This window comes from Schistocerca americana, chromosome 5, assembly GCF_021461395.2.
Source record: "Schistocerca americana isolate TAMUIC-IGC-003095 chromosome 5, iqSchAmer2.1, whole genome shotgun sequence".
Lineage (NCBI taxonomy): Eukaryota > Metazoa > Arthropoda > Insecta > Orthoptera > Acrididae > Schistocerca > Schistocerca americana.
The window spans coordinates 183,050,390-183,075,327 of NC_060123.1; the positions used below are offsets into that span (position 1 = coordinate 183,050,390).

Genomic DNA, 24,938 nt, shown 5'->3' on the forward strand with positions numbered 1-24,938 from the left:
GGTAGCCTTTTACATAAACTCTGCTTTAAATTGCTGTTTTTGTGGGTTAGTTATCAAGTCATTCTGTGTGGAATCAGTCAATTAGAAAAATAGATCTGAGCCTTGATGGTTTAGAATTTTATAATTTTTTGTCATTTTATTCTTCCTATCAGAACAAGATATAATTTAAACATTAAGATTTGTTTTGGATATTTAGTTTTTGAGTTAGGCCTATGAATTTTTAAAGTTTCAAAAATTGTGTGATTTTTGCATGTTTTGAGATCTTAGAATGGTCATATCTCAAAACCATTTGACTTACAGACCTCCACGTCATTCATTTTCTTACAAACTTTAAAAATATGTATCACTTTATTCATAAAAGACAACATTTTCTTAAACTAAACTTTTCTTAATTTCTTAAAATTTCAAAATAATGTATGTTAGTCATACAGTATTTGTTAAATATATGTGGCAAACTTCATAATGGTATTCCAATGGGAACATATTTAAAAAAAGCCAATTTACTGTGCAGCATCCATTCTGTATGACTTTGAACTTAGTAATAAGCTGCAATGGTTACCTGGACTATCAAACACTAAATAAATTCCATTTTACTACAATCTGTATTGTTGACTGTACAGTTTGCAACCTGATTTGTAAAACTAAAGTTAAAATGAAACTCCTGTGAATTATCAGGGTTATTTTGTTTTCAAGGTCTGATTGGCTGTAAAATGAAACCACAGTGAAAATCAAAAAAATTTATTTGTAAATTTAGCTGCACCTACCACCTTGCATTGATGCTGCTTGGACTTCAAGAAATGTCACAGTGTGGTACCAACTTTCCAATACCCTTTTCATAGAAGGGCATGCTTCCAGCCAGTTCTCTAAGACTGGCCTGCGGCTCACTGTCTATGCTAATATGCTGTCCTCATAGCCAGTGGTTCATATGAGCAAAGACATGAAGAGTAGAGGGAGCCAAGTCTGAGATGTATGGCAGAGGATCAAACACTTCCCATCACAAGTGCTGCAGGAGTGTCACTGTAAAAGTTGCAAGAAGAAGGACAGTGCCTGGTGACAACATTCCTCTCTGCTTGTTCTGAATTTTTCTTTGCAGAAGTTGAAGAGGCATGCTGTATGAAGCTGCAATGATAGTTGTGCCAAATTTTATGAATTGTACCAACAAAACAGAACACAGTAACCATACACTTCCTGATGAAGAAGGTTTTTTAGTTTACTTGGGAAAGAGAATGCATCCATTATTTCGATTGCTCTTTTGTTTCTTCAATTTCAAAATGGTCTCATGCCCCATCTCCTTGACAATTTTGTTTAAATAAAAATCTTCTTCATCATGGCAATGCTGGCGAAACCAAGGTGGCAGGCCCATTCACTGTGTTTTGCAGTGGTCAGACACCATCTTGGGGGCCTATCTCACACAGAATTTGCAGTAAGTACTGAAGTCTCTCAACATGGTATAGAGACCTGACTTTGAAAACTCAGGAAATGAATCACTCAACGCATAAACTATAAACTGACAATTTTCTCAAATAACCTGGTCCACTTTCTGAACAGGATTGTCAGTTTACACTTGCTTCCATCACTGATGGCCTGTGTATCATGAATATATGTACATCTTTCCTGAAAATTCCTGCACCATTGTTGCACTTTGCTGTCATTCCTGAAAGTTTTACCATCCACATTACTCATTTGTTGATGATCTTCACCCTTGGTGGGAGACACTCTATTCTAGAGTTGTTTATATGCTGACAGCATGCTCAGAACGACTGTGACATGATGTGATCAATAGGCATACTAGAAACATCTGTTCTAAGCTGTGGTTTTAATTTTGCAACTGATCGCAATTTTTTTTTTTTTTTTTTTTTTTTTTTTTTTTTTTTTTTTTTTTTTTTTAAGAAAACGAACAAACAAACTCATAATTAAGTTCACTTTGATTTATCATTTTACAAATGTGGTAAAGCATTCCAAACCATCCCATATAACAATTTTGTTAAAAAAACTCATATTCCTTTCTAATTACTTTAATTTTCACTCACAAAATAATATGAAATACAATAGACAGCCATAATTATGTTCAAAACAGCATATTTATTTTCAAAAATAAATTGGACAGATTACATTTGCAGTCTTGAGTGTGTTTTTTAAAGTTAAGTTCACATGGGGAGCAGCTTACATAGCGTCTTCAAGGTGGGTGGCCGGTGGCCATTGATCTTGAGCAGTACTGGTTTTTCAAAATATTCATTTATGGAATCAAATACTGCATCCAGTAAATGGCTAACTTTTTGCAATTTCCATATTTTTTTGGCACATGTTTACTCCAAAATTCTTCAGCAGATGGCAGTTTTAACATTTGCAAGGAAATGTCTTCCTGCAAGTCTATTATCTCCATTTGGAGTAAGGGTTCTGAAAGGCAGAACAACTTCACAGCCACATCAGTCCATTCTGCCCCTGGGGAAATACGAAAAAGGCAGTTTTGAAGAATTGCAACATCCCCATCTGTACAAAGTCTCAGAATCATACTGTCAATTCCTTCCTGAGATCTGACAAAAAATTTGAAAATCCTGCAATGTCTGTTTCATAATTATTTTTGTATTCAAGAATTTTTGGAAAAGTAATAAATTTTTGACTTGCAGTGGCTTCTTCAAAGATATCCAGCTTGCAATGGAAAGAAGAGACTTTTGTATCAGAACACATATTAATTTCCTATTTCCTTGTAGCTTTGTATTGAGTGCATTTAAATGTTTCAGAATGTCATTCACGAGATCCACAGCCAGCACATTGCATTCCTTTGTTAGGAACTGCAAATGCTTTCTTGCTTCTTACATATCCAAGCTGTCTGAGGAGTAGGTTACTACTTCTTTTACATGCCAAAAGATTCAATCATTTGACCTTTAATTTCACAACAAATATTGTGCTGCAGTAAGTCAGAATGTGCCAAGTCACATTCAGATAGAAACTCTTTCAACTCTCTGTACTGAAGGGTAGAATGAGACCTCATAATATTAATCAACTTGATCAAATGGTGCATTGTTTCTTTAAGAGTGGCACTAAGTTTTCCATAAAGAATTACCAGGTGTACCGGTATGAAATGAGCGTTAAGATACAAACATGTCGATAGGAAACATTTGTTGTGAACAAGCCTTAATTTTTGTTTGTTTGGTTGGTATGATATCTGTCAAAGATATTTAGTATACATCAAGTCATGGAACAAACAACATCATATGTTTTCATCGTGTTAACAATGTCAAATTTTGTACCAGAAAGTGATGATTTGCGGAAAGCATTAATTTTTTGTTTTGATTTGAAAAAAAGTGCTGCCAGAGTGGCATCGAATGCTTGTCGAGGCATATGGTGATCATGCTCTATCAGAAGCAACATGCAAAAGATGGTTTCAACAGTTCAGAAATAATGATTTTGATGTAAGAAATGAAGAATGTGGAAGGCCACCAAAAAAGTTCGAAGATTCCGAATTGCTAGCAATATTGGATGAAGATGATACTTTGAGTCAGAAGCAAATGGCAGCAATGCTAAATGTTGCACAAAAAACGATGTCTGACTGTTTTAAAGCTATGGGAAAGATCCAAAAATGTGGAAAATGGGTGCAACATGAATTGAATGAAAGACTGATGGAAAACCGTAAAACCATTTGTCAAATTTTGCTTCAAAGACATGAAATAAAATCAATTTGGCATTGAATTGTTACTGGAAATGAAAAATGGATTTATTTTAAAAATCCTAAACGGGAAAAATCATGGGTTAATCCGGGACAACCATCAACTTCGACTGCAAAACCAGATCGATTCGGCAAGAAGACAATGCTCTGTGTTTGGTGGGACCAGAAAGGTGTGGTGTATCATGAGCTTCTAAAACCTGGTGAAACTGTGAATACTAATCGCTACAACAAATGATCAATATGAACTATGCATTGATTGAAAAAAGAACAGAATGGGCCAGAAGACATGGCAAAGTAATTTCTTTTACACGACAATGCACCTGCACACAAAGCAAAACTGGTTCAGGATACAATCAAAGCACTTGGCTGGGAGATGCTATCCTACCCGCCGTATTCACCGGACTTGGCCCCTTCCAACTACCATTTGTTTTCATCAACGGGACACGCATTGGCTGAGGAACACTTCGATTCCTACGAAGAAGTCGAAAATTGGGTGTCTGATTGGTTTGCTTCAAAAGACGAACATTTCTATTGGCGTGGTGTCCACAAATTGCCAGAAAGGTGGTCAAAATGCATAGAAAGCAATGGTCAGTACTTTGAATAAAATGTTTTTACTTTTCAGTTCAAAATTAGTGTTTCATTTTTCACAAAAAAAACGCTCATTTCATACCGGTACACCTGGTATGCACTGACAACATAGCAGCCCAGCATTCTTATCCTTGATTCTCTTTACTAGTTCCTTTTATTTGCCAATCATCACTGAGGCGCTGTTATTGAAAGAGACACCATTTTATGTTAACTAATGTTTGATTTTACCATGAAGTCAACGAAAGTCTTGAATAAATCTTCCCCATGAGTTTCGCTTTTAAATGGCAATATTTCTGGCAGTTCTTCCCTAAGTGCTTTACTTTCAGTATTCAAAAATTACACAGAAGTAGACATTTGTTCATCATCAACAATGTCACATGATTCATCAAGTGCTGTGGCTTAGCCAAGTGTCTTCTGGAGAAGTTTGAGCAAACTACTTTTATTGTCAGCAATCAAAATTTTGGTTCTTCTGGCATTGCTACTTACTGACAATGGAATACCTTGAAATGCAGCAACATCATCCTTTTTCTCTTCAGTTGGTGCCTTGGCTGTTCCAACATACAATTTTTATTGTCAAAGGGTCTGAAAATGGCTATTGCTGTTTATTAAACATCCAACACATATGCAGTACTGCTTCAGCAGATTTTTCTAGCCCGCTCATAGAGTGACTTAATAAGGCAATGAATTTTTTTTGTAAGAACCTATATATGCCTGTATTTTCTCTTCATGAGCTTCAGTACCCCAAGGAAATTTTTATGGAACTGCTGATGAGTTGTTTCATTGTATCACTTTAAATTAGCACTTTTAACAAGAGCATCAGTTTTGTTGTACATGAGGGAAACTGGAACAGCTCTAGGCCTGTCAGACAGCATAAAACAATATTTTTCAGTCCACTCAGTTAAAAACTTCCTTCTTTCACTATCAACTTCACACTTTTTAGGATCCATATTGAAACAATAAATAGTTATAAGACTTGACAATGAGAAAATAGACTAATAAGTGCTTCATATGGTACTGCAACCATTACTGATGAAGTAACAATGAAATATGTCTGTTTTATTTAAATTTTCTCTTTATAAAAATACTACCTCCTGGCCCAAAGTGTGTGCCAATGCACCACAGCTGGACTGCTTCTATGTCAAAGTGTATGTCGACATACCACAAATGAACTGCTTCAATTTCACAGGTTGCCATCATTGTGAAATGTACCTAAAAGATAAAATTGTAAATTCACATTAAAGTTTCTTGAAGTGGTGTTAAGCTTATTGTAAATTCACATTAAAGTTTCTTGAAGTGGTGTTAAGCTTTCATCTATGAGCACAAAAACTGTGTTAAAAATAATATGCATGCTCCAATTAAAATAGGCTTGATTGGTTGCCATAGTCAGAGACTGGTTTAAAAAATTTCCTATTGCATTAAATAAATAATTAAATAAATAAAATATTGTATTGCCTTCACACGTACAGAGCTTTTATGTGAATCGACACAACACGCTGTGCTGGCCATCCAGCTTGCTCCCTTCCATCCATGCTCACCAACACTTTGTCCAGTGCTACACAGTATAGCAGCTACGTATTTAATTTTTGTACTAAACATTAAGAACTCAGATCAGTCACACAATTAAAGCTCATAAAATACTATAATAATGAAAAGGGTGGTGCTCAAACATATTGTTACCTATAGAAAAATTGTTTTAATAATTTACTTGAGTAATTTATACTTTCAAAAAATTTTGGAAGTCCGTTTTTGACCTACCAATGTCCAGAGCAGCACCATAGTCCATCAGTTGCCACCTGTGGATATAGAATGAAAGCAGTTGTGGCTTAATAAGTGTACCAAAAATTGCAGTTAAGGTGCTGTTCTTAACATTCATATTAATCAGCTGTGGCAGCAGTATGATCAAGTATTTTCCTAACAATTGTGTGAGTAATTTAAACAAATATACAATCAGTCACTTTTTTCTATGTGACAAATGGTGAACTTGCAGCAGAATAAAGGAGCTTGCCAAAAATATTTTATTAAGCTGTGTCACAGGGACTTAGAAGTATCATGTATTTAGTCCTCTGAGCAAAGCCAAAGTCAAGACAAAAGTTTTTTCTCATTTTAAGGATTTTGATCCTCACACAAATCAAGTGGCTCCAGGTGTAGATGCCATGCTTAGAATTTGTTGCTTATTATTACAACAAATGATGGAGGCCTTGTGTGAGATCAAGAGATGCAAAAGAAGGAGTAAAGCTTTTATTTATGAATCATTTTTGGACCAGCTCCCTCTACTTCATACCCAAGAATACCAGGTAAATTGACAGCTCCAAGAAAATTAAATCCCACAACTGTAACTGGAAGAGCACACAGAATATCAGAGGAAAAGATGTGAAAAGGTTCATAGATTACATTGGAAAAGAACACATTGTTGTATCAATAATCTATCACTATTTCTTGAGAGGACAAAGTTATATCCTTTAAAAGATGAGTGCAGTAAATAACGTTAGATTCTAATAAGATTACATTTTTCTTGCATACCTTGAGGGACTAGCACTCCTGGAGAAAGAATATGGCTTGGAGAGCTGAGTTGGTAGAACACTTGGACATGAAAGGCGATGATCCCAGGTTTGGTACCTGTCTAGCAAAAAGTTTTAATCTAGCAAGTTTGTCATTCCAAGGCACTCAAATAACGCATTTTTAAGTACACCAGTATGCATAACTGAAGGACAGTTGTGCATGTTGTGTCACTGCCAAGTAACAACTGGATGAAAGTTGGATCATAGGTACCGAGAATTGATACAGTATGTACAGCAGGTAACTGAAAGAAACATACAATGAGACAAACAGAAAATGACTCTTTTATTAAAAAATAAGGATTACATTGAAGTCAGCACAATTCATGATGTTCCCCTGGACATTACAAAAGGTGTGCACTGTTCTTATTGGTGTGTGATTGCCATGAATGGTAATCTATGCTCTGCAACATGTTATCATGCTTCCCATGAAATTGGTAAGGAGTTCTTATGGCAGGACATTTTTTTCCTCCACCTGCACAGTTGACAGCTGTTGGATGGCGTGGTGGACATGGACATGGCTGAAATATGTCTCACCATTGAGATGTGTGCTCGATGGGATTTTAGTCAGGGAACAGGCAGGCCACTCAATTCACCTAGTATCTTCTTATTCCAAGAACTGCTCCACCTGCACTGTTTGGTGCACATGATGAAGAAGTATTTATCTGGTTTTTGACATTTCAGGTTCCATTACAACTTATTACTAAGTCAAAGACATAAGAGACTATGCACTGGAGGTTACACTTACTACTAAATTTGTTCCAGTATGTTCCCAATGGAGTACCATCAACAAATTTGGCACACACATTAATAAATAATGTGCAACTAATATACATTTCTTTCAAAGAAGTAATAAATTCTGATTTTGAAATTAAAAAAAAAATGTTCAGGAAAATTTCTCACTTTTATTTGAATATGACCAAGTAGCACAGATTTTTAAAGCTTACAGGAAACTGAATGAAATAGTACAAATTTAAGGTCTTTAAGTCAAATAGTTTTTGTGATATGATCATTTTAAACTTTCAAAATGTGACAAAAAATTGAAAGACCCAAAAATTTTTAATTTTGATATTAATGATAAATGAGGGGAAAGGCAGTCATTTACCTGCAGAGGGCTGCTTTGTGGTGCATAGAAACACATAATAGAAAACAATTAACATTAGCTTTTGAGCTCTTGCTCTTTTTCTAGTGAGAGTACACACAAGTGGTTGCCTTTCACTTATTTTATGTACTCTTTCACCCAGGAATTTCCAGAATTTTTGTTTTGTCGTTATTCATGTAAACAACTGCTACTGTCAGCATACAAAAAAACTATCAAAATCTGAGGTGGCAAGAACCAGACTGTTGGTTGAATTCACATCATAAAATTTCCCTGGTTGGGGAGATTCAACAGAGGTAGCTAGATAGATAAATTAAATACAGCCCTGCTAAGAAATTGTGATCAGTTCTGATTTACACTTATTGACAGTCATAAAAATTATTTGTAGAGTACTTTATGTATATAGCTGTAGTATAATGGGAGGAGAACAAGTACTGTGGGAAAAGCCATTGCTCTTTCAGACAAAGCATTTACATAACTTTCCACAGAACACTATAATCTGTACATGTAGTGGAAAAGTCAAGATCCATTTAATACAAAGACTGGAGTTAAACACAGTAATGGAAAATTCTGAGTGGAATATAAATATTGTAAAGAGTAAAAGTAATATATAAGCACTGCAGCTTGGATGGGGTGAGGGGTCATGTCGAAGGAGTTGGTGAGAGGAGAAAAGAGGTGGGCAAGGGAAGGGAGGGGTAGGCTGATGGCTGGAAGTGAGAGGGAGCAAAGAGAAGCATTGGCTAGGGCTTTGCCTTCCTGTCATCTTTGCAACTGCTATCTGTGTAGGATTTTCATCTGTGGCAGCCTCCATATATGGTCAGCTCATTAAGTTTTCCAGATTTCGCTGCTGGGCAAATGGCTGGAATCTGTGTATAGTGATCAGAAATGACTGTGATGCACTGAAGAGCAAGCTCAGTTATGGTGCAGCAATGGTTATCAACACAAAGGTCAGAGATGACTCTATTCCTCAATGTTGGCAAACATTCTAGAGATTGGTGCCTACGATTGATGAATCTCTTTGAGAATTACCTATGATACCACTTCCTGGCTGGGTATGGCATTGAATGCTGCTACTTCCAGCCATCTGGGTATTACGTTAACAGGCACCATAACCCACATATTTCTCTATTACTATTTGCCATATGGCAATGTGACACTGTGATGGTCTTCCATGATGGTCAACAGTATGAAATTTGGAAGTCTTTCAGGCATAACTTGGCTTACTCCCATATCATACAGTGCCTAGATGTACTGACACCACTTAATGAAATCCTTTGTTGAAGTTCTTGAAAGGAGTCCTCTAACAAACCCTTCACTGGGTGTGAAAATTGTTGACCTTCATCACATTCAGATTCAAAGTGTGACATTGTGCTTAAATAGTCTGTGTTGACAACTGTGTCATTTGTCTTTGGTGTTGGGCTCCTTACTTCAGTTGTTCTTCAGCTGTGTGAACTTTCTGCTGCTTGTTGCTGAATGTTTTCTTAATTTTCACTTCTTTATTGTAATTAAACCACCGTTGGGTTGTACCATCCAAGTACATGTACACATCAGTGAGATGCATCATGTCATGCCACTACTTGTGCTTCGTGACACAACTGAATGCCTTCAAACATTTTGTTGGATACTGGTCAGCATCTCCCACATATATTGTTAGATGTCTGGTGGACATATCACTTGGCAATTCTTTTGTTTTCATTAGTGCCTTGACAATGCAGACCATAGGGGGAATGTACTATTTGTATTTGGGTTCCTGCCCATCAAGATGACTGGTTTTATATAACCTTATTGCAGCCACTATGGTTTTAATGTTTGAGATAACTGGATATCTCCACCAATCTGCATCACACACAACCCAGAATCAAATCCATTATGAGAACTGGGTCATCAACAAGAACTTACACTTCATGCTGAAAGCACCTTTATTGTGTGAGCAGAGAGTGGTCTTATTGATACATACATAGAACATTCTAGCAAATTCTCATATTCCATATAGAAGTCCTGTGACATTCCATAAACCACAATGATAAATAATTGTTTGAGTTGTGAATCACACTAGTAGCACACACGTAATCAGTCTGTGAGTTTAAACACATACACTACAGGAGACAACCCACAGCACGTGGTAATACTCTACATCAGTGGTCTTTGAGACAATTAGTTGTATCCAAGCTGCAGCATTCTGTGTTGTTACTAGCTGTTTCAGCTGTATATTCATCTGCAGCTCAACTGTTGAGAAGAAATTGGTTTAGAAATGGCCAAGGAGAGACAATGGAATGAAGGAAGATTAAGCTTTAATGTGCTCTTGATGATGTCATTAGTGGTGGAGCACACTCTCTGAGAGTGAAAAGGGTAGAAAAGGAAATCAGCGAAAATCTTTTTCTAAGGATCCATCCTCGAATTCACCTTAATTGCTTCAGGGAAATGGCAGGAAACCTAAGTCAAGATACCTGCACAGGAACTTACAGCCCCATCCTCCTGAATGCAAGTCCATTATATTGGTGATTGTCATTCCTCAAATGGTGAAAAAGTATTGGATATCCTTGTGCATGGGCAGATGCTGAATTGGCCAGACACTGCTTTTGGCAGTTACCTGTGCAAGCAGTGTATTAACAGAAATATTCCAATTTAAATAAAGTGAAATCTGATGCAACTGAATTAATGGAAATTCATCAGTCATGCAACACATGAACACTTCCCTCTGTTGAACACATTTATGATCTATACATTATCATCTTCACAGCAGGATGGGTTGTGAGTCATGCTCCATTGCTCAGTTGGCAAGAAAATTTCCCATGAAAAACAAGGTTCCAGGTTTGAGTCTCCGTCCAGAACACAGTCTTAATCCAACAGGAAGTTTCAAAACAACACATACTCTGCTGCAGACTAAAGGATTCATTCTAAAATCAATCTCACAGGCTGTGGCTGAGAGCTTTTTCAACTGTACCCATTCTCCTTCAAGTGCTAGTCTAGACGTGCATGCAGGATAGTTTCTGTCAAGTTTGGAAAGTATTAGAGAAGTATTTCCTGGCAGCAGTAAAGCTATGGGACTGTAATGTGACAATATTATGAAAAGGAAAGTTGCTATTCACCATATAGTGTAGATGCCAAGTCACAGATAAGCACAACACAAAGACTGTCACAAATAAAGCTTTCGGCCATTAAGACTTCGTCAACAATACACACACACACACACACACACACACACACGGATACCATGCATGCAAATGCAACTGACACTCATGACTGCAGTCTCAGGCAACTGAAACCACACTGAGAGCAGCAGCACCAGTGCATCATGATGGGATTGATGGCTGGGGGGGGGGGGGGGTAAGGAGGAGGCTGGGGTAGGGAGGGGGAGGGATAGTATGGTGGGGATGGTGTACAGTGAAAGTGAAGTGCTGCAGGTTAGCTGGAGGGCATGGAGAGGTGGGGAGCAGGGGGGGGGGGGGGGGGATTAGTGGCAACAGACTGAATATCATGGTGGGCTGTGTAGTGTTGGTATGCGAACAGGGAAGGGGCTGGATAGGTGAGGACAGTGACTACCGAAGGTTGAGGCCAGGAGGGTTACAGGAACATAAGTGTATTGCAGGAAGAGTTCCCACCTGCGCAATTCAGAAAAGCTGGTGTTGGCGGTAAGGATCCATATGGCACAGGATGTGAAGCAGTCATTGAAATGAAGGATGTCATGGTTGGCAGTGTGTTCAGCTACAGGGTGGTCCACTTGTTTCTTGGCCACAGTTCGTCGGTGGCCATTCATGTGGACAGACAGCTTTTTGGTTGTCATGCCCACATAGAATGCAGCACAGTGGTTGCAGTTTAGCTTGTAGATCACATGACTGGTTTCACAGGTAGCCTTGCCTTTGATGGGATAGGTGATGTTCATGACTGGACTGGAATAGGTAATGGTGGGAGGATGTATGGGACAGGTCTTGCATCTAGGTCTATTACTGGGATATGAGCCATGAGATGAGGTGTTGGAAGCAGGGGTTGTGTACAGATGGACAAGTATATTGTGTAACTTTGATGGACGGTGGAATACCACTGTGGGAGGGGTGGGAAGGATAGTGGGCAAGACATTTCTCATTTCAGGGCACAACAAAGGTAGTCAAAACCCTGGCGGAGAATGTAATTCAGTTGCTCTAGTCCTAGATGGTACTCAGTTATGAAGGGAATGCTCCTCTGTGGCCAGACGGTGAGAAACCGGAAAGATAAGGCTCGGGAGATTTGTTTTTGTACAAGGTTGGGAGGATAATTATGTTCTGTGAAGCCTTCAGTAAGACCTTCAGTATATTTCAAGAGGGGGCGCTCGTCACTGCAGATGCAGCGACCACAGGTGGCTAGGCTGTATGGAAGGGACTTCTTGGTATGGAACGAGTGGCAGGTGTCGAAGTGGAGGTATTGCTGGTGGTTAGTAGGTTTGACATGGACAGAGGTACTTCTGTAGGTGAGGTGGAAGTCAACATCTAGGAAGGTGGCTTGTTCGGTTGAGTAGGACCAGGTGAAGCAAATGGGGGAGAAGTTGTTGAGGTTGTGGAGGAGTGTGGATAGGGTATCCTCACCCTCAGTCCAGATTGCAGAGATGTCATCAATGAATCTGTACCAGGTGAGGGGTTTAGGATTCTGGCTTTTTAAGAAGGATTCCTCTAAATGGCCCATGAATAGGTTGGCATAGGATGGTGCCATGTGGGTGCCCATAGCCGTACCCAGATCTGTTTGTAGGTAATGCCTTCAAAGGAGAAGTAATTGTGGGTGAGGACACACTTGGTCATGGCAACTAGGAAAGAGGTTGTTGGTTTGGAATCCGTCGGGCATTGGGAAAGGTAGTGTTCAATAGCGGTAAGGCCATGGACATTAGGAACATTAGTGTAAAGGGAGGTGGCACCAATAGTAATGAACAGGGCACTGTGTGGTAAAGGGATAGGAACTGTGGAGAGTCAGTGGAGGAAATGGTTGGTATCTTTTATATAGGATGGAAGGTTCCAGGTAATATGTTGAAGGTGTTGGTCTATGAGAGCAGAGATTCTCTCAGTGGGGGCGCAGTAACCAGCCACAATGGGGCATCATGGGTGGTTAGGTTTATGGACTTTAGGAAGCGTATAGAAGGTAGGAATGTGGGGAATGGCAGGGGTGAGTAGAGAAATGGGCTCTGGGGAGAGGTTCTGGGATGGCCTAAGGATTTGAGTAGTGACTGGAGATCCTGCTAGATTTCCGGAATGGGGTCACTGTGGCAAGGTTTGTAGGTGGAAGTATCTGAGAGTTGGTGGAGTCCTTTCACCAGGTAATCCTTGTAGTTCAAAACAACAGTGATGAAGCCTTTGTCTGCAAGTAAGATTATAAGGTCTGGATCAGTTTATAGATGGTGGACTGCAGTTTTTTCTGCAGATGTAAGGTTAGTTTGCATGTTGAGGGCAGTACTTCTCTATCCACCATCCCCATCATAATATCCCTCCCCTCCCAGCCCCAGCCTAACTCCTTAGCCCCACCCAGTCGCCACTCCCATCATGCACTGGTGCTGCTGCTCGCAGTGTGGTTTCAGTTTCCTGAGACTGCAGTCGTGTGTGTGTGTGTGTGTGTGTGTGTGTGTGTGTGTATTGTTGACGAAGGCATTATCTGCGACTCAGCGTCTCCTCTATAAGGTGAGTAGCAACTTTCCTTTTCATAATATTGTTACATTCAATCCTGGATTTTCCATTGTATTTTCTTTAGCTTTTTAAACATATAACATTTTTTTATTTCTGCTAGAAAAAGAAGAAGTTATTTAGATTACAAATACAAAATACTATATGTTTACTTTTAAATTTCAGGTTCCCTGGACAGTTAAATGCTGATCTTCGCAAGCTTGCTGTAAATATGGTCCCATTTCCCCGTTTACATTTTTTCATGCCTGGATTTGCTCCCTTGACATCACGTGGGTCCCAGCAGTACAGAGCTTTAACTGTACCGGAACTCACACAGCAGATGTTTGATGCAAAAAATATGATGACAGCTTGTGACCCCAGACATGGTCGATATCTCACTGTGGCAGCCATCTTCAGAGGGCGCATGTCTATGAAAGAGGTGATGTTTATTTAATTAATTAACTTGCTTTTACATATAACAAGCAGACTACTTTGTGTGTGTGTCTCCATTACAGTAAGTCAACAGAATGGTATCTGTCACTTATATCACATTAAGAGTACAATTTCCCTTTTTAAACTGTAGCCAGAACTTATATCACAGGTGACTGCCAAAAATTGATAGGACTGAGATAGGTCTGTAACTAGAAGTTGATTTCATAGTCCCAGACCAGATCTATAATGTAACACCTTCAGCCCACGGATCTGGGTTAGAGACTGCCTGCAAAGACGTCTCATGTAAAATTAGATTGAATCAACATGGGATTCTCACTTGATGAGGGATGCACTGTCATACCTTGAGTTACTGTTTTTTATTATTTAGTGGTTTGTATAATTACAACGTTGGTTTATTGGTAGCATAATATTTTCATTGGTATAGTTACCTTCATCTGTAACAACAGATACATGTTTATAATGCATTGATACTTGTCACGCACCTTTAAAATGAACACACATACTTCTATTGTAGCTATCAGAACTTCCAATCATGTAATCTAAATAAAATGGAAATTTGTAAAAAGAGTGGCTAATGAGAGGAGTTTTTGATTTTGTTTTTAAGTGATAGGATTTCCGAGTTTCTTGCTTTGTGTTTAATGGGAGCGTAAGAAGACCTTTGCACCAGAGAACATAAATCCAATTTGAACTCTAGATAAGGTAGCAAAGTCTACATGAAAATTATTTTTGTCTCTTCTATTGTTATTTTGTTGATCACAGTTCATTTGAAACTGACTTTTTTGATCAGCAACAAAAATCAGAAGGAGTAAATGTATTGAGAAGTTAGTGTTAGAACTTCAAGATCATTATAAATTCTCTGGCTGGTTCTCAAATTGACTAACTTGTATTTAAAGAGCTTTTATCTGCAACATACAACCTATTACCTTCTTACAAGTCAAACATCCTCAGGAAGCATAAGGAATAAAAATAAACAAAATGTGTGTCCTGGATTCAATCAATGTTCTCACTACTCACTCCTTTTGTTGAATAAACACTTTTTTGCACTACCGCAGAGGATAATTCTGTAAGACAACCAGTAATGAAAATATACAAAATAAGACAATACATTTGTCTTTAGCTGAACCCAGTGAGTTTATCTATATGTTGACTCCCTTTTCAAGAGTTATCCAACTAGACCCCAAGGAAATTTGTTCACAGTATTTCATGCAGAGTACAATTAGTAAGGTGCACTTTGGGTGCTAAAGAAAGGTCATTTTTGGTTGTTTGAAATAGTGTATGCATCTTTGTGAAATTAAGATTTAAAGTGATTTTTTTTGGGAATCAGTTATCATTACTAGAAAAAGAGCAGCTAATCATGAAGCTTCAGGCCTGATTTGGCAGTAGCACAAGAAGAATTACCACAATTGTGACCTAGAGTTTGCAGTGTAATGTTAAGAATGGTTCAGAAGACTGGATTACACTCAAGCTTTCCAAGTTAGTGAAATAATATAGGTGGTGCTACAATGCTAATAACTTCAGTGCTTTGGAGACTGTAGACAAACCATTCGAACTACCTAATAAGTTCAGAAGTACACATATAGGCACAGGTACACTTGCAGAGAGAGATAGAGATAAATGGACTGTGGTGTTATTAACCACATGCCCCATGCTAGAAGTGTCACTTCATAATTCATAGGTTGGCACCAAACATTCCGCACGCTGCTGCCAGAGGCACCTACATAGCGACCATGGCCACTGGCTGACACCTGCCCTCCTCACCTGAGGCGATGCCGCAAGTTATCATCAGTCCACTAAATATTGTGTTATACGCCTCTCTCTGTCAGTGATTTCAGCGTATTATGGACTTGGCTAAGGACTTGAATCTATCTGGATTGTACTTAGGAACTGCCTGCAACTGTGGACTGATGCAACAGATATTAAGGTGCAAACTAAAGACTACTTCTACATCTATATCTACATGGATACTCTGCAAATTACACTCAAGTGTCCAGGAGAGAGTTCATCAAACCACCCTCATAATAATTCTCTATTATTCCACTGTCAAACAACATGCGGAAAAACAAACATTTATATCTTTCTGTGCAAGCTCTGATTTCCCATACTTTATTATGATGATCATTTCTCCCTATGTAGGTTGACATCAACAAAATATTTTTGCATTCAGAGGAGAAAGTTGGAGATTGAAATTTCATGAGAAGATCCTGCTGCACTGAGAAATGTCTTTGCTTTAATGATGTCCACCCCAAATCTTGTATCATGTCCTTGGCACCTTCTCTCCTGTTTCTCAATAATGCAAAATGTGCCTTCCTCCTTTGAACCTCCTCAATGTAGTCTGTTCATTCTTTCTGGTAAGGATCCCCCAATGTGCAGCAGTACTCCAAAAGTGGACAGAGAACACAGTGTAAGAAGTCTCTTTTGTAGATCTGTTACATTTTCTAAGTTTTCTGCCAATAAAATGCAGTCATTGGTTTGCCTTCCACACATAATTTTCTATGTATTCTCTCCAATTTAAGTTGTTTGTAATCGTAATTCCTAGGTATTTAACTCAATTTATCATCTTTAGATTTGATTGATTTATTGTGTAACAGAAGTTTTACATATTTCTTTTAGCACTCATCACAGATGATCTCTCAACTTTCGTTATTTAGGATCAACTGCCAATTAGACAAATAATTCAGCCTAACTCTTCTAGTAGAAGAAACTGTTAAAAAGATGGAATTTTTCGATGTATTCAGTTAATTTAATGAGTTAAGTTCTAACTGTAATCTCTGTAAATTAAACATCAAACAATGTGGAGTTTCAGTGCCTATTATTGTGATGAAATATAAGGGCCTAAATTTTGGTCTTGAGACAGTCAGTCCACAGCCAAGTTTCAGATGAGGAACCTGTATTGGTTAGACCAACAACAATGCATCAACTTAACAGTGAAATAAGTGTAACACAATTAGGCCATGTGTTAAAACAATGACAGTGTCTGTTCAATACATACTGTATTATGCGGCAAGAACTGTGTGGTTAGGCTTTTTCTGCTCATAGATGTTCAACAGTAAACTATTGTAGCATTATGTGGATGTTTGCGTGCAACCTATTAATTAGGCCTATCGAAAGTTAAACAATAGTGCACTGGCCGTATAACTGTGCATTATTGGGGGAGGGGGGGGGGGGGGAGTTGTGAACAGTGAAAGTAAAGAACTATAGTCAGCGTTGAACTTCCACTCCCCATTGTTCAGCCAGTATCACAACGCAGTACATCAATACTGAGGACTATCAAAGAAGAAATAAAGTAGGCAAACGCCACAGGCTGTCTTTATGAGAACTGGCAGACAAGTCAAGCACCAGTTTCCCCAAGTACCAAGGACACACGGTTTTTAAAAAATGGAGGGGGCTAATGTGGTTCCATCATGGATTGACCTCACTGGTACTATCACAACAAGTGAGCACACTTGTCATTGACAATAAAGAACAGCCTTTGCTTCAGTCTGCATGTTTATCTCTCTCTGCAAAAGTACATAGTGCAAGTGTGAATAGATGTTATTCATTGTTAACTACACATTTATCTATGAGAAAATTACCTATCCTATGGAATTTACCAAAGTGTTACTCTCTGAGCTTTGTGATAAATCCTGGGTGAAGTATTCTCTGAAACGTGTTACAACAAAGCTCAGAATATTTGAAGGATACAAAAACATTCTCACATGAGTGTGACTGATGCATGACCCCTCACTCTTTTACATCTGAATGCTTTTGGTAAGAGGCTGCTTGCACAGATAATTGCCAAAAGCATTCAATCTGACCAAAGTAGTAGTCATCTTAGCTCAGTGATATCCATCATGTTTCCTATGACATTTTTTTAGTAAATTTGTCCAAATGACAAGGGATTCAGTGTAGAAATTGTTGTGATTGAAACAGATACTAGCAAAACTAAGTACTGCACATTGGACAAAGCCATGAGTATTAAAGAAAGCATATTTAGTGCCTTTTAACCAAGTATAAGAAGTCTCATTAATAAAAAGGATTGATTTGCAATATCTATACAGGAAAACAAAAGAGCAGATGTAATATTAGAGATGTATTATGCTTATCAGCAGATTACGTAGAAGTCACTAAATTGAGCAGATATATACTGATGGATGCAAGATGATGTTATGCTTCTGTATAACCAGTAAGAAGAAAGTGAGAATGGCTATGAGTTTAAAAAAATTAAATTTAAAAAAAGGTCCTTCATCTAGATGACTATGCTGTGCTGCAATGATGGATTAAGAAACACTGACAGTTTACAAGCCGCCAGCAAACACCTCTGCGTAACAATTGCAACCTGCATCCATTTTAACCTACATCTACATGAGTATCCTACAATTCACAATTAAGTGCCTGGCCAGAGGGGACATCGAACCACTTTCAAGCAATTTCTCTACCGTTCCACTCTCAAACACATACTTGATAAACAAAAAACTAAATCTTTTTGTGTGAGCTTTGATTTCTCTTATTTTATTATGATTATTATTTTCCCTTTGTAGGTGGGTGCCAACAAACACTGAGGAGAAAGTTGGTGACTCAAACTTCATGAGATCATGTCACAACAAAATATGCCTTTGTTTTAATTATCATCACCCCAATTTGTGTATCATATCCGTGACACTCTCTCCCCTGTTTCATGATAGTACAAAACAAGCTGTCTTTCTTTGAATTTTTTCAATGTCCTCCATTAATCCTATCCCACACAGCACAGCAGTACAGCAGAAGAGGGTGGCCAACCATAGTGTAAACAGTCTCTTCAGTGAACCTGTTGCATTTTTGAAGTGTTCTGCCAATAAATCACAGTCTTTGGTTCACCCTCACCACAACATAATCTATGTGATCATTCCAATTTAAGTTATTCGTAATTGTAATAACTAAATATTTAGTTGTAATAGAGGGAAACATTTCACGTAGGAAAAATATATCTAAAAACAAAGATGATATATAAAAACAAAGATGAGGTGACTTACCGAACAAAAGCGCTGGCAGGTCGATAGACACACAAACAAACACAAACATACACACACAATTCAAGCTTTCGCAACAAACTGTTGCCTCATCAGGAAAGAGGGAAGGAGAGGGGAAGACGAAAGGAAGTGGGTTTAAAAGGAGAGGGTAAGGAGTCATTCCAATCCCGGGAGCGGATTAAAGACAAAGAGTTTGGGCAAACTCTTTGTCTTTAAATATGTCTGCTTGTGTCTGTAAATGTGTGGATGGATACGTGTGTGTGTGCGAGTGTATACCCGTCCTTTTTTTCCTCCTAAGGTAAGTCTTTCCACTCCCGGGATTGGAATGGCTCCTTACCCTCTCCCTTAAAACTCACATCCTTTCGTCTTTCCCTCTCCTTCCTTCTTTCCTGATGAGGCAACAGTTTGTTGCGAAAGCTTGAATTTTGTGTGTATGTTTGTGTTTGTTTGTGTGTCTGTCGACCTGCCAGCACTTTCATTTGGTAAGTCACATCATCTTTGTTTTTAGATATATAAATATTTAGTTGAATTTACAGTCTTTACAGTTGTTTGATTTGCTGTGTAATTGAAATTTAATGGATTCCTTTTTGTGTTATGACTTCACTTTTCTCATTATTTAGAGTCAATTCCCAGTTTTCATGGCATACAGATACCTTATCTAAATCATTCTGCAACTGACCTCTGATGACTTTACTAGACAGTAAATGACAGCATCATCTGCACAGAATACAGCTGGCCTTACTTCTTGACAAAGAAATGAGACGGTTTTGAATAATGTGGTACTGTGGAAGATTCATCTGACCTATCAACTCACTCACAGAATGCATACTTCAAATATTGCAATGCTTATTTAATTTTATTAATTAATTTGTTTCATATTCGAGTGATCTGTTTGTGAATACATCATAGAATATGGAACACATCACTGGGAGTTCTGGTGGAAGAGTAATTTTCATTCCTATCATAAACCATCTGCACTTCATACAGGGATTAACAAGTTCCTGTCCTGTTGCATTCTTACAAGGACAAGGAAAAACAGACTGGCTCTATGCTTCAGTACATGCCCTAATTTCACTTATATTATTCTCAAAATGTTTTTATAAACACATTAATGCAACTTGCAACAAGTGGTTGGAGTTAAAGGCCCAAATAGCATCTTAACTTAATTTCAGTGTCAACAGAGCACAGGTTCTCTGAGAAATTTGTGTCCACTTTTGACTTTGCACAATTAGGAAAATAAATAGTTAATGCTATCCCTCCTTCAAAGCTGCCAAAATATGTTGGCAGTACTGTATTGTTTCACTTCAGTATTGTGTGTTTTTCAGTTACGAAGCCATGACTGATGTGAGTGGACACACACTGTTGAGGAGTGATTTGTTACATCTGTGGGGTGCACAAATGTCAACAGACATGCAAAAGTAAGAGAGATAATGAGTAAGTTTAGAGATCGCTTTGGCAAAACTCTGCCTCACAAGGCACTCCTACTTGATTGGCAGAAATGTGGTTTCATTTCAGGCAGCATCAAAAGCAAGCCACATAGTGGATATAAAATAACGTGAGAGGAAATGTGTGCCACTGTGGCTCAATGAACTAAGTGGTCTTTAATAAAATCCATTTGCAAAAGAGCAACTGAACTTAGTTTTGCATGACCACATGAAAAAAGATTTAAGAATGAAAGCATTTAGACCAGTGTTTGTGAATGGATTTAGACCAATGTTTGTGACTGAATTACCTGATGACAGCATGGAGCAATGATGAATGTATAATATGTCATAGTTCACACAGGAGGGAAATTGATTTTTTGTCACATGAAAAATGTCATTATGAGTGTGAGTTGGAAGGGAATGTTATGATATAGACCAGGATGTAATCATGAAACTTCTTTATACCCTATTTTTTTTAAAGGTTACATGAATAGTAAACCACATTTTGACATGTTTCAAATCTGGTTAATACCTCAGCTTAACAGAAAGGGAATCATAGATTTTACATGGTTGCAGCAGGACTGAGCTCTAGTACACACTGACTTTTGGTTATGCAAGTTCTTTGATGAGCAGTTTTGAGACTTCTGGATAGTATGTGGTTCAGAACCATCTCCACCCTCACTGAAATTGCCACCATGATCTTACCATACCATACAACTCATTATGGGGAGTAATTAAATCCTCTGTGCCTCATTGTTGGTACACAGCTGATGACGAATTACTTGGAAGTGTTATGAAGCATAGCTTTGAAGATGTTCTGCAATATGTCAAGGAGGGCATGGAGACACACAGACCCCTGTGTAAAGCACAATAGCACACACACTGATCTATTGGATGTATAGCTCTTATACGTCAGAACTCCAATTCAAGATACTGTTTTGATAAAGAGACATGGGAACATGGGACACACAGTAATTCATGCATCAGTCTAATCCACTTGTGCCCATCTCTCTACCATTGTCTAGTGTTATTGATTACAGAATAAAAGCTTCTCCACTGTTCAATGATGTGTTGTTCATACTGTTCTAAGCAAAAGCTTCTGGGCAACAACATGGCTTGTTAATCCTCTGACTGCCGTTGATGATTTATCTCATCATGCTCTACTGTTCCCCAGGTGCTGTTGATAAGTTTAAGCATGGCCTCTGGATTTTTGGTGAGCACTGTTGATGAGACAACTTGAACCTCCTTGCCATCCCCTGATACTAATGACAGTATGGCCACACCACCACTCAGGTACCTGCACTGTTGATGAGTTCAAGTGTACAGTGAATTTGCTGTCCATTATCTGATTAGTTTTTCATAGTTCTGGTGCCTAAGGTGTATTTGTACACTTTATCTGTTATGATCTCATTGTACTACATTCTATTTCACTTTAGATCTTACTATTCATCAGGCTGGACATCAGAAGGTTTTTATCATCAGCTATTCTATTGAGGAAAAAATCAGGGGAAGAGCAACAGTGAGGATAAATTATTCAGTGTTAATTATACAGCTCCTCTATAGGTTCCAAAACAGCCCTGAGCCATCTACATCAGCAAGTGTAACACTACAGTCTCATGCCTCAACAAGAATGAAATCGACAGTTTATCCAAATCTAAAAGTGATAGCAAAACACAGTTTAGTGACAAATGTGAATGCATCAAAATTATTTTTGTCCACTTAATCACATACTTGATGATTCACCTTTAGGACACAACTGTTAACTAGGGAAAGATCCAATAATTCTGTCATTTTTGAAAGAACATATTGTGCAGACAAATTCACAGACCGGAGGTTTGAAGTGTCATGATCTATTTTGTAAGTGAAATCTACAAAAATAAAAATACAGCATAACCTGTGTCAGATAGACAAATATAGTAAATGATCATCTATGTATGATTTTGAACTATTTTTATATTAATAAAAATGCCCATACACCTTGATTTCCATTGCCTTAAAGACATTATTGCACAAAAAATGTACTGTTTTCATGCATTTCCATAAACTGTTCAGGCTGGTACCCATCTTTCCCTTTGTGGCTGACTTTGGGTGAATTACTGTGCCATAAAACACACATGAAAAGATGAACATTTCAGATTATATATGCCCAGTCTGAAAAGTTACATTCAGGTTATGAAATATTACTGACTGTGAGACAGAAAACCATGTTGCCTGTTTTCAGTGGACAAGTAGTTATCAGAAATATAAGTGACACATTACCAAATTTCCTGTAAGAAGAGAGTTGTTTCATAGATGTATTGCTTGCAGGGTGTACTTATTATAGATAGGCTATCTGTCCACCTCCAATGATTAAGCACTCAATCAGTCTGGTGAAAAATAATTCATGAAGCTACTAAATAAGTCTCATGATATAATAACAATGAAATTAAAAAATCTCATGAAACAATAACAATGGAGTTAAAAAGCTTTCAATGTGGCTCAAAATAAATGCCAATACATGAATGATATTACAGACAATCAGTATATTTCATTCACTGGGCAGTGTATCATGATGCTTTTTAATTACAAAAATACTATAAAGGAAAACAGTATCACTAATGGCTTTCATCCCTCACATGCAATGGAACAGTATTATAATCTGGACAGACAATGTGCAATCCAAAAATATCTACTTATTTAAGATCAAACTTGTTTATTCCTTTATTTAGTAAAATGAAGAATACATGCAGTACATGACATATTATGAATTTATAGCTATGAAGCGATACTGAACTACTGCTATGTACTGAAAGTGACACATACAATCAGAATCGGTTACCAAAATTGCATCATAAACTATTGGAGAATAAGCCGCTTTAAATCTCCGCAGATCTGTATCAAGTATTAATTCACATACAATCCTCAAATTCAGAAACTAGTTTTACATTTGCAGTGTTCCTCATGCCTGTGACAAATCTTAAGCGATAGAAGGAGACGCAATAGAAAGCACTCAAGAAATGCTCAGCACAAGGTGAAGCAGGAAACTGTGGTAGCTCCGGCTCAGGTAGATGCTTAGATACAGGCTGTTAAGCACATTAGGTGACAATGATACACAACTCAGTTAGGGATGTAGTACACATGTCTGAAGCACCCAAAGAGTTAAACTTAAAACAGATATGCCAGCAGATATTTTTTCCAGTCTGTTGTAGCTGAAGTCACATGCTTTAGTTGATTGGTAGTAGAAATGGCCATGGTTCTTTTGAAAGAACTGTTCTGCCATTTGAATGGAGTGCTTTTGGGGAAATATTGGAAAACCTAAATCTAGTTAGTAGGATGAGAATTTCAGATTCTGGATACAAGTTCAGTGTATTAAACACTATACCACCTTACACAGTAAAATTTTGACCTTCATTGTGACTGGTTTTAGTACTTTCATGACACTTTAATTTCATAGTTACATAATTAGTAGCATATCTGATCATGTGTGACTGCTTTGCTGAAATCTCTCTGTTGGAATAACCAAACTAGTTGTCCTTTTGCAATGTGTTGCAAGATACAGAATTGCTACAATGTGAATTCTCCTTCTGGTGTGTGTGTGTGTGTGTGTGTGTGTGTGTATGTGTGTGTGTGTGTGTGTGTGTGTGTGTTTTCAAGGCAAACATCATCATGTATTTTCCTGACTGCAGCAGCTGTGCTTTCATCGTTTGGATTCATACGTAATTATATTTGTTCTTCTTTTATTTTCTTGATTTAGTCAAATAATCAGTTTCTCACATAAATATGAGGGCTGTTCAGAAAGTATCTACTTTTATTTCTAAAGTTAATCTTTGCTCAGATACAATTGTTTGGCACTATTCATCTTCAAAGTAGTCCCCTTTAGCTTCTACACACCTCTCATAATGCTGCTAACATTGCTGGAAAGCCTCCTTTGATATGGTGCACAGCTGCTCCATCAAATTCTGAATAATGTCTTCCCTGTTCTGAAATCTGGCCCCTTTCAGAGTCTTTTTGATTTTAGTGAAAAGCCAGGAGTCACTCAGTGCAAAGTCAGGAGAATAGGGAGGCTGACAAACCATAGTCGTGCTGCATTTGGTCAAAAAATTAACTTAGAATGGTGAGTGGGTGCATTATTGTGATGAAGGTGCCAACTGCCTGGTCCCCACAAATCCAGCCTTTGCACCTCACTACTTACTGCTTCATGAAGGCAACACAGAACCTTTTGACAGTACTCTTTGTTGACAAGAGTACCTTCTGCGGTGTACTCGAAATGGGCCACACCATCTGAGTCAAAAAAGATGGTCAGGATGACTTTCACATTGCTGTGGACCTGTCTTGTTTTTTTAGGTCTCAGGGATGATACATGTTTCCATTATAATGACTGAAACTTTGTTTCTGGGCTGTACCCATTAACACAGGACTCATCTCAGTTATCACTGTGTTAAGACAGTTGGGATGGCTGTTCACAGTATCCAGCATGTCCTGTGTGATCTTTGAATAAAGGTACTTCTGCTTGCGTGTTAGCAGCTTTGGCACAAATTTTGGTATGATCCTTCTGAGGTTCAAATGTCCT

General features: G+C 38.0%; 1 protein-coding gene across 1 annotated transcript in view; it reads left to right on the forward strand.

The window, feature by feature from the left end:
• The window catches only part of LOC124616154 (tubulin beta chain-like), a 79,646-nt gene that overhangs the window by 48,958 nt on the left and 5,750 nt on the right, over positions 1-24,938 (forward strand). Inside the window, exon 4 of the mRNA XM_047144433.1 lies at positions 13,714-13,966. Within this exon, the coding sequence (XP_047000389.1) occupies positions 13,714-13,966 (253 nt within the window). The remainder of the gene's footprint in view (positions 1-13,713; positions 13,967-24,938) is intronic.